An 11,691-nucleotide genomic window follows, 5' to 3' on the forward strand; every position below is an offset into this window, starting at 1 on the left:
GTCGGACGTTTACCTAGCGGACCGAACAGCTGACTCCAGTAAGGATAAAGGCGGGGGTGTGCCCATATATGGTATGGTCATGGTGCACCACCACTGACATTGTTGAGACATTTTGCTCCCGGACTTGGAATTGATACAGTGAAATGCAACCGTTTTATCTGCCAAGGCAGTTTACCGTGGTGGTCCTCACTTCTGTTACATACCACCAGGGTGGGTTCTGCAGCACTGCACAGGGGAGCTGAGTGCGGTGCTCGCGCACCTGTAATAGGTTACACCTGTTTTAACACCTCCCTGCTGCAGGCCTCGCCCCACAGCCTCAAGAGAGCCACAATCATCCCTGTCAAAGCAATCAGCCATCAGGACTCAATGACTATCGCCCAGTGGCGCTGACACCGGTGGTGATGAAGTGCTTTGAAGTCTGGTACTGGGACACTAGAAGAACAGCATCCCACCCTCCTTGAACCACCACCAATTTGCCTATAGGGCAAACAGGTAGACCGAGGACGCAGTGTCAATAGCCCTCCACTCCCACTACACACTTGACCAGCGGTTATGTGCGGATGCTATTTATAGACTATAGCTCCACTTCAAACACCATCCCCCACCCATAACTTTTCCACTTAGCTGGACCACGAACACCTGGCCTCAACACACACCTGAGCAGCTGGGTCCTGGACTTCCGCACCGGCCGACCACGGACGCATGGGGAGACAGGTCTCTTCAGCATCACCCTGAACATCGGTGCACCACAGGGTTGTGTGTTGAGCCCTTCCTCTCTCCCTCTACACCTCGACTGCAAACCACCCAAGAGGCCAACACCATATTATAGTTAGCAGACGACACCATCGTGGTAGGCAGGGTCACGAGTAATAACGAGACTGCTTACAGGACAGAGGTAGAGAACCTGGTGAGCTGGAGCCAAGAGAACAACCTGATCCTCAACGCAGCAACAACAAAGGAGATGATCCTGGACTTCAGGCGGAGGACCAAAGCCTTCCTCCATTCCCCATCACCATCGGAGGCGAGACAGTGGAGGTTGTGCAGAACATCAGGTGCCTCGGGGTCAACATCAGCCACAACCTGACTCTGACCGTCAACATCCCGGCGACAGCAAAGAAAGGAGGCTTCATTCCTGAGGTGCTTGAAGAGGGCACGTCTGCCACACCAGCTGTGGGGAGCCTCTACAAGTCAGCCATCGAGTCAGTTCTCACATACTGCATCACAGTGTGGTACGCTGCACCGCAGCAGAAAGAGGATCACCGGCACCCATCTCCCCAGGCTGGAGGCCATCCATCACACCCGCTGCACCCGGAGGGTGCCAAGGGCATCATCGGAGACCCACCCGGGACGCTGCCTCTTCACCTCCTGCCCTCAGGAAGACGTCACAGTAGACTGAGCGCCCGCACGTCAAGACCGCAAAACAGCTTCTACTACTGAACTCGGCTCCCCTCCCACACTGATAATCCCCACGGGCTGTCAGGGGATCCGCTACAAAGAGGCACCAGCCACTGCAGGACGATGGAAACCACGACGACAACCTTCCCCCCCACCACTCACCGCGCAGATCTCTCTGACCTCGGCCTTGGTGATGTAGCCGTTCTTGTCGACGTCGAACAGCGAGAAGGCCCACTCCAGCTTGCGGGCGGTCTTCCCCGTGGACGTGAGGTGGAGGGCAATGATGTACTCCTTGAAGTCCAGGGTGCCGTCGTCGTTGGTGTCGAAGGAGCGGAAGACGTGGTGTGCGTAGGTCTGGGCGGAGCTGTCTGGGAAGAAGCGGCTGTAGATGCCCTCAAAGTCTTCCTTGGAGATGCGTCCGCTGGGGACACTGCTTCTGGAAGTCCTCGTACCACTGGACGATCTCCATCTCCGTGAACTGGTGTTCATCTTCAGCTCCTCCAGGATCTCCTTCGACACCGCGCCGCTCCTGGAGTTCCCCATGACCGGTCCTGAGGGCGCTGGGGTCTAGTTATTCTTAGTTGTTGTTGTACAACTCCCACCTGCTGTGATCTGTTGATCCTCTGTTTGGCAGGAGTCTCCCTGCGGTGGAGGGAGGGAGGCTGGGAGGGAGGGAGGGAGGGAAGGAAGGAGGGAGGGAGGGAGGGAGGCAAGGAGGGAGGCTGGGAGGGAGGGAGGGAGGGAGGCTGGGAGGAGGGAGGGAAGGAAAGGAGGGAGGCTGGGAGGGAGGGAGGGAAGAGGAAGGAGGGAAGGAGGGAGGGAAGGAGGGAGGCTGGGAGGGAGGGAGGGAGGGAGGGGGCGGGAGGGAGGAGGGAGGGAAGGAGGGAGGGAGGGAGGCAAGGAGGGAGGCTGGGAGGGAGGGAGGGAGGCTGGGAGAGGAGGGAGGCTGGGGAGGGAGGGAAGGAAAGGAGGGAGGCTGGGAGGGAGGGAGGGAAGGAGGGAAGGAGGGAGGGAGGCAGGGAGGGAGGGAGGCTGGGAGGGAGGGAGGGAGGGAGGGAGGGAGGGAAGGAAGGAGGCTGGGAGGGAGGGAAGAAGGGAGGGAGGGAGGGAGGGAGGGTGAGCCGCTCTAAATGGAGCCACATAGACCGTAGTAAGCAACCAACATCTAACCCTAACCCTAACCCTAACCCTAACCCTAACCCTAACCCTAACCCTAACCAACATCTCCTAAAGAACACAAATACAACAAAGTGACTTCAACTTAGTGAGACACAGAGACGGGTCATTAAGGAGCAGGTAGGGGTTAGACAGTACAGAGACGGGTCATTAAGGAGCAGGTAGGGGTTAGACAGTACAGAGACGGTCTTAAGGAGCAGGTAGGGGTTAGACAGTACAGAGACGGGTCATTAAGGAGCAGGTAGGGGTTAGACAGTACATAGACAGGTCATTAAGGAGCAGGTAGGGGTTAGACAGTACAGAGACGGGTCATTAAGGAGCAGGTAGGGGTTAGACAGTACAGAGACCGGTCATTAAGGAGCAGGTAGGGGTTAGACAGTACAGAGACAGGTCATTAAGGAGAGGTAGGGTTAGACAGTACAGAGACCGGTCATTAAGGAGCAGGTAGGGTTAGACAGTACAGAGGACAGGTCGTTAAGGAGCAGGTAGGGGTTAGACATTACAGAGACAGGTCATTAAGGAGCAGGTAGGGGTTAAACAGTAGAGAGACAGGTCATTGAGGAGCAGGTAGGGGTTAGACAGTACAGAGACGGGTCATTAAGGAGCAGGTAGGGGTTAGACAGTACAGAGACAGGTCATTAAGGAGCAGTTAGGGGTTAGACAGTAGAGACAGGTCATTAAGGAGCAGGTAGGGGTTAGACAGTACAGAGACAGGTCATTAAGGAGCAGGTAGGGGTTAGACAGTACAGAGACAGGTCATTAAGGAGCAGGTAGGGGTTAGACAGTACAGAGACAGGTCATTAAGGAGCAGGTAGGGGTTAGACAGTACAGAGACAGGTCAGGACGCAACATCACCTCCAGCCTCCACTACGCCTGGGGGCAGGAGAGAGAGAGAAAGAGAGAGAGAGAGAGAGAGAGAGAGAGAGAGAGAGAGAGAGAGAGAAACCGGGTGAGAGACAGAGAGAGAGAGAGAGAGAGAGAGAGAGAGAGAAACGGGTGAGAGACAGAGAGAGAGAGAGAGAGAGAGAGAGAGAGAGAGAGAGAGAGAGAGAGAGAGAGAGATAGAGAAACGGGTGAGAGACAGACAGACAGACAGAGAGAGAGAGACCTACTGTAAGAAAGTTCAGATTATCCACTTTTATTCAGAGCAGAACCACGCTGGGCTTTAACTGAGCTTTCATGAGCTCGTTCTGAAGATCATATCACAAGCTGCTACGCTGTGATAGTGTGATCTGTGTATTATCAGGTGGTGTTCTTATCAAGGTGTAGTGAGCTGTCTATTATGTGGTGATGTGGTTAGTGTTTGTATCAAGGTGTGTGTGCGTGTTGTAGTATGAGGGGTGGTGTTTGTATCGAGGTGTGGGTGCGTGTAGTATGAGGTGGTGGTGTTTGTATCGAGGTGTGGTGTGCGTGTAGTATGAGGTGGTGGTGTTTGTATCAAGGTGTGGTGTGTGTGTAGTATGAGGTGGTGGTGTTTGTACCGAGGTGTAGTGTGCGTGTAGTATGAGGTGGTGGTGTTTGTATCGAGGTGTAGTGTGCGTGTAGTATGAGTTGGTGGTGTTTATATCGGTGTAGTGTGCGTGTAGTATGAGTTGGTGGTGTTTGTATCGAGGTGTAGTGTGCGTGTAGTATGAGGTGGTGGTGTTTGTATCGAGGTGTAGTGTGCGTGTAGTATGAGGTGGTGGTGTTTGTACCGAGGTGTAGTGTGCGCGTACACTACACAGTACGTGTGGCGTTGGAAATGAACTTAGTCTTGGAATGGTATGGCCAATCAGAATGGAGTACTCAACAACGCTGTGTTGTTGAACAGCGTTGTGTTGTTGAACAGCGTTTTGTTCTTAGGCGTCGTTGTGTAGTACAGGCGGAATGAGCGCTCCCCCTGGTGGCGGTAACGATTCATGATGGTTCCACTTGGAGTCTGGCTGCGTTCCCAGTCCCCTACTTTTCCCCTTTTACTTGCTGTACGTACTGCAGCTACCATTACAAAGTAACAGTGTGCATACAATGCAAAGTGTGACTGGACATAGTACAATATCTTTGTATTTTTGGTATACTGCACTTTCACACGATGCATTTGGCCCTACTAAAGTCTTCTAGCACTAAGTAGCGAGGTAGTATTGGAACACGGTATGTGTAGAACAGTAGGGTTAGGTTAAGTCTAATGGCTAACTCAGCTCCCGGTTTAGAGTTAAAATAATAATAAAAAAACACTTAAATGACAAAGAATCAGATTTCAACATTTATTAAAGATGCATGGGGCCAAACACAACACAATATTAAGTCTACAACTAACAAACCCTGCTTTAAAACGGGTCAGAAATGCACAGGACATGGGCTTCAGTCGTCTGTTTCACAGTAACAGGAGCAGAGGAGAGGACATGTATCAACACATCGTATCGACGCTGAACCGGTGGGTCGGAGATCGCTCAGCTGGTCTCTGGATCTGACGGCCTACGAGGAGAAGAGAGAGACGTGATCCAACGGTAGCCACCGGGAGAGAGACGTGATCCAACCAGACACCAGGACAGAGACGTGATCCAACCAGACACCAGGACAGAGACGTGATCCAACCAGACACCAGGACAGAGACGTGATCCAACCAGACACCAGGACAGAGACGTGATCCAACCAGACACCAGGACAGAGAGAGACGTGATCCAACCAGCCACCAGGACAGAGACGTGATCCAACCAGCCACCAGGACAGAGAAAGACGTGATCCAACCAGACACCAGGACAGAGACGTGATCCAACCAGACACCAGGACAGAGACGTGATCCAACCAGACACCAGGACAGAGACGTGATCCAACCAGACACCAGGACAGAGACGTGATCCACCAGACACCAGGACAGAGACGTGATCCAACCAGACACCAGGACAGAGACGTGATCCAACCAGACACCAGGACAGAGACGTGATCCAACCAGACACCAGGACAGAGACGTGATCCAACCAGACACCAGGACAGAGACGTGATCCAACAGACACCAGGACAGAGACGTGATCCAACCAGACACAGGACAGAGACGTGATCCAACCAGACACCAGGACAGAGACGTGATCCAACCAGACACCAGGACAGAGAGAGACGTGATCCAACCAGACACCAGGACAGAGACGTGATCCAACCAGACACCAGGACAGAGACGTGATCCAACCAGACACCAGGACAGAGACGTGATCCAACCAGACACCAGGACAGAGACGTGATCCAACCAGACACCAGGACAGAGACGTGATCCAACCAGACACCAGGACAGAGACGTGATCCAACCAGACAGGACAGAGACGTGATCCAACCAGACACCAGGACAGAGACGTGATCCAACCAGACACCAGGACAGAGACGTGATCCAACCAGACACCAGGACAGAGACGTGATCCAACCAGACACCAGGACAGAGACGTGATTCAACCAGACACCAGGACAGAGACGTGATCCAACCAGACACAGGACAGAGACGTGATCCAACCAGACACCAGGACAGAGACGTGATCCAACCAGACACCAGGACAGAGACGTGATCCAACCAGACACCAGGACAGAGACGTGATCCAACCAGACACCAGGACAGAGACGTGATCCAACCAGACACCAGGACAGAGACGTGATCCAACCAGACACCAGGACAGAGACGTGATCCAACCAGACACCAGGACAGAGAGAGACGTGATCCAACAGACACCAGGACAGAGACGTGATCCAACCAGACACCAGGACAGAGACGTGATCCAACCAGACACCAGGACAGAGACGTGATCCAACCAGACACCAGGACAGAGAGAGACGTGATCCAACCAGCCACCAGGACAGAGAGAGAGACGTGATCCAACCAGCCACCAGGACAGAGAGAGACGTGATCCAACCAGACACCAGGACAGAGACGTGATCCAACCAGACACCAGGACAGAGACGTGATCCAACCAGACACCAGGACAGAGACGTGATCCAACCAGACACCAGGACAGAGACGTGATCCACCAGACACCAGGACAGAGACGTGATCACGAGACACTAAGTAACTCTCAGAGTCTCCACTGAATGAAGCATGTGCATTCAGTTGTATTTAGTTCTCATGGTATTATTATGTCTCCCCCCTGAGCGTCTCCTCACCCAGGTCCCGGTGGGTCAGGGGTCAGGGGTCAGGGGTCAGGGGTGGCGGCTCCTGAAGGTGTGGATCCTCCGGCTGAGGTTGCGGGCCAGGCGGTCCACGGCCGAGCCGATGTGGCCCAGCTCCTTCCTGGAGGGAAGGCCCTCGATGTTCCCAGAGTACCAGAGGACCCAGCCCCCCAAGGAGAGCACCACCAGGAGGGCCCCTGGACACACACACACACACTGTTTCTGACATCTGGTAGCTGGTAGATGTTTTGTATGTGTTGTGTGTTGATGTGTTGTGTGTTGATATATTGTGTGATGGTATATTGTGTGTTGATGTGCTGTGTGTTGATGGTGTTGTGTGTAGTATGAGTTGGTTGTGTTTATATCGAAGGTGTAAGTTGTGCGTGTAGTATGAGGTGTGGGGTGTTGGTATCGAGGTGTATGTGGCGTGTAGTAGAGGGTGGTGGTTTTGTATCGAGGTGTAGTGTGCTTGTAGTATTAGATTGGGGTGTTTGTACCGTGTAGTGTTGCTGGCAGTATAGGTGGTGGTGTTTGTATCGAGGTGTAGTGTGCGTGCAGTATGAAGGTGGTTGGGTTTGTATCGTGTAGTGTGGTCGTGCTAGTATGAGGTGGTGGTTGTTTGGTACCGAGGTGTGAGTGTGACCTGTCGTATGGTGAGGTGTGGGGTTTGTTACGAGGTGTAGATGTGCTTGTATAATGAGGTGGGTGTGTTGTTGTATCGGGGGAGGTGTAGGTGTCGTGTATGATAGAGGTTGTGGTGCTTTGTGTCTGAGGTGTAGTGTGCGGGTAGTATGAGGTGGTGGTGTTTTGTAATTCGAGGTGTAGTGTGCGTGTAGTATGAGGTGGTGGTGTTTGTATCGAGGGTGTAGTGTGCGGGTAGTATGAGGTGGTGGTGTGTGTTTGTATCGAGGTGTAGTGTGCCTTACACTACACAGTACGTGTGGTGTTGGAAAGGAACTTAGAGTCTTGGAATGTGTATTGGCCAATCAGAATGGAGTACTCACAGTACTACTCAGTACGTCAGTACTGTACCTGGTGGTGTTAGGGTGGAGCTACTCCGTCAGTACTGTACCTGGTGGTACTATGGTGGAGCTACTCCGTCAGTACTGTACTGTGTGGTGTTAGGGTGGAGCTACTCCGTCAGTACTGTACCCCGTGGTGTTAGGGTGGAGCTACTCCGTCAGTACTGTACCTGGTGGTGTTAGGGTGGAGCTACTCCGTCAGTACTGTACCCGGTGGTGTTAGGGTGGAGCTACTCCGTCAGTACTGTACCCGGTGGTGTTAGGGGTGGAGCTACTCCGTCAGTACTGTACCTGGTGGTGTTATGGTGGAGCTACTCCGTCAGTACTGGTACCCGGTGGTGTTAGGGTGGAGCTACTCCGTCAGTACTGTACCGGTGGTGTTAGGGGGTGAGGCTACTCCGTCAGTACAGTACCTGGTGGTGTTAGGGTGGAGCTACTCCGTCAGTACTGTACCCGGTGGTGTTAGGGTGGAGGCTACTTCCGTCAGTACTGTAGCCGGTGGTGTTAGGGTGGAGCTATTCCGTCAGTACTGTACCCGGTGGTGTTAGGGTGGAGCTACTCCGTCAGTACTGTACCCGGTGGTGTTAGGGTGAGGCTACTGCCGTCAGTACTGTACCCCGGTGGTGTTAGGGTGAGGCTACTCCGTCAGTACAGTACCTGTGGTGTTAGGGTGGAGCTACTCCGTCAGTACTGTACCTGTGTACACCAGCAGGTCTCCGAAGTCCTGTCCGTTGAGCTCCAGCGGGGCGAAGACCCCGAGCAGGCAGGGACGCCCCCCCCAGGAGGTCCATGAGGAGGGCGAAGGCCAGCGCCCCCTTACAGTGGGACAGCCCCTTCAGCTGCATGGCCTGGAGACAGGAACGGGTCTGAGGACAGGGTCTGAGGGTCTGAGGGTCTGAGGACAGGCGTCTGAGGTCTGAGGGTCTGAGGAGAGAGGTCTGAGGGTCTGAGGACTACGGGTCTGAGGTCTGAGGACGGGGTCTGAGGACAGGGTCTGAGGACAGTGTCCGAGGGTCTGAGGGTCTGAGGACAGGGTCTGAGGGTCTGAGGACGGGGTCTGAGGACAGGGTCTGAGGGTCTGAGGACAGGGTCTGAGGGTCTGAGGACGGGGTCTGAGGACAGGGTCTGAGGGTCTGAGGACAGGGTCTGAGGGTCTGAGGACAGGGTCTGAGGGTCTGAGGACAGGGTCTGAGGGTCTGAGTACGGGGTCTGAGGACAGGGTCTGGAGGGTCTGAGGACAGGGGGCCTGAGAACCATGGTCTGAGGACAGGGTCTGAGGGTCTGAGGCGATATGAACGCTGCGCATGAGGCGATAGAACGCCGCGCTGAGCGATAGAACGCCACGCTGAGCGATAGAACGCCGCGCTGAGCGATAGAACGCCACGCTGAGCGATAGAACGCCGCGCTGAGCGATAGAACGCCGCGCTGAGCGATAGAACGCCGCGCTGAGCGATAGAACGCCGCGCTGAGCGATAGAACGCCGCGCTGAGCGATAGAACACCACGCTGAGCGATAGAACACCACCTGAGCGATAGAACGCTACACTGAGCGATAGAACGCCGCACTGAGCGATGAGTCGCTGCGCTGCTCCGCAATAGCACACCGCCACCTCCCTCCCCCTCAACCTCCCCCACCAATCGTTCTCAAGCATCGCTGGCACACTGACATACCTGTGGGAAATCTGCATGATTAACCTCCCAAGTTATATGGGCATCCATCTTCCTCCCCATGATCCGACATCGCAAGCCTAACACAGTCAGCAAACACGGATCTGCAGTCTCGTAAAAGTGTGTCGGGGCCATTTTAAGATATAAGCCTCAGATAACTTTATTCATCCAGAGTACACAATTCAATTTTCAGTTCCCAGTCATGAATAAATAAACACAATAAATAGCATATAGTATTATATATCTACCAAGCATCACTATGCACTATAGACGTCACTATGCACTATAGACGTCACTAGACACTATAGACGTCACTATACACTATCGTCACTATGCACTATAGACGTCACTATGCACTATAGACGTCACTATGCACTATAGACGTCACTATGCACTATAGACGTCACTATGCACTATAGACGTCACTATACACTATCGTCACTATGCACTATAGACGTCACTATGCACTATAGACGTCACCATGCACTATAGACGTCACCATGCACTATAGACGTCACCATGCACTATAGACGTCACTATGCACTATAGACGTCACTATGCACTATAGACGTCACTAGACACTATAGACGTCACTATGCACTAAAGACGTCACTAGACACTATAGACGTCACTATGCACTATACACTATAGACGTCACTATGCACTATAGACGTCACTATGCACTATAGACGTCACTATACTTTATAGACGTCACTATACAATGTAGACGTCAACACTATAGACGTCACTATACACTATAGACGTCACTATGTACTATAGACGTCACTATTCACTATAGACGTCAATATACTTTATAGACGTCACTATACAATATAGAAGTCAACACTATAGACTTCACTATGCACTTTATACGTCACTCTGGACGTCACTTTACACTGACGTCATGATGTGATCCAGATGCCTAGGAGACCAGCCTTCCGAGTTGGAAGTGGGGAAATCTCCCAGCTTTCCTGCGGCATTTCACGGAGGCACCCCCCTTTTTTGTCATCTTGGAATTCTTAGAGTAGACCGAGATGACGCAATAACAAAGATGGCCTCGCCCATGTCCCTACACTATAGACGTCACTATACACTATAGACGTCACTATACACTATTACCTTCGCCCTAAACTCCCAGCCCAAAGGTTCTGGTAGCCAGATAGACGTCCCCCAAATACCTGGAGCTGGACGGGACCACAGAGAGCAGTCTGGTATTGAGACAATGACATTAGAGTAAAGTAGCTTCCCCACAATTAAGAGAGAAACACAACGAAACAAGGAAGGACCGCGGAGAACCAAGGACAATGGACGGTATCGCGTTTACGATACCGGGTGACTTTTTCCTTTCCTTAAAAAGTTTGAATGCGTGCTTCATTTATCCGAGGTAACTTTACTCCTCGATCCTGGAACCGACACCCACAAACACACTATACATGCACATACCATGTCACACACACACACACACACACACACACACACACACACACACACACACACACACACACACACACACACACACACACACACACCACACACACACACACACACACACACACACACACACACACACACACACACACACACACACACACACACACACACACAATCATCGCGGATAGAGCATATTTAAATATAGTTCGCCACAGCCAGGACCAAGACTCTGCAGGTCGGAACAGCAGACCCCAGATCTGCGTTAGAACAAAATAGGCCTGGGATCCAACTTCTTATTACCAAGTTATACGACCTGAGGTTGGACTTACTGTTCGGTTTGGTTGCGGTGCCTTGGACTGAGGCTAGCCTAGCTCTGATCAGAGGGGATCCGGTCTGCTGCTCCACGCCCGGTCACAGCGACGACGTCCTTCCGTAGGCTACCTGGCTGCACGCACACACACACACCACACACACACCACACACACACACGCACACACACACACACACACACACACACACACACACACACACACATATACATGCATACACACATTACACACACACCTGAGCCCCGCCCAAGTTTCGTATTACCAATAGCCCTTTTTGACTGGGACCCCACATATTCCAAGTACACGCACCTTTTATGCACTTATACATATAACCGAGGGCATGAATAGGAAGTTGACGGCAAAAATAGAATTATTCATAAATAAATAAAAACATTGACATTAGCGCGTGTGCGCAGGCGCAGACCGCTCCTCGCCAGGCACTTATAATCAGGTAATTAGTGAGAGAGTTTCGCCTTGTGACTGAACTCTGCAAACCTTCAGCCGATATTACTGCACTATAACTCAACACGGCGAACCGACTTCTGTATT

General features: G+C 52.5%; 1 protein-coding gene and 1 pseudogene across 1 annotated transcript; both read right to left on the bottom strand.

Annotated features, from left to right (window-relative positions):
• Positions 1–1,293: 1,293 nt before the first annotated feature.
• LOC130376137 (recoverin-like) lies at positions 1,294–1,938 on the bottom strand (annotated as a pseudogene).
• Positions 1,939–4,803: 2,865 nt separating this feature from the next.
• On the bottom strand, positions 4,804–11,546 carry LOC130375520 (transmembrane protein 238-like). Its single transcript, XM_056582490.1, is given in 6 exon segments — positions 4,804–5,022; positions 6,688–6,890; positions 8,412–8,478; positions 8,480–8,563; positions 11,114–11,258; positions 11,452–11,546. Coding segments are annotated over 3 exon segments (315 nt in total). The 5' UTR covers positions 8,561–8,563; positions 11,114–11,258; positions 11,452–11,546; the 3' UTR covers positions 4,804–5,022; positions 6,688–6,723.
• Between the last annotated feature and the right edge of the window lie 145 nt (positions 11,547–11,691).

Source organism: Gadus chalcogrammus, chromosome 22 (assembly GCF_026213295.1).
Source record: "Gadus chalcogrammus isolate NIFS_2021 chromosome 22, NIFS_Gcha_1.0, whole genome shotgun sequence".
NCBI lineage: Eukaryota > Metazoa > Chordata > Actinopteri > Gadiformes > Gadidae > Gadus > Gadus chalcogrammus.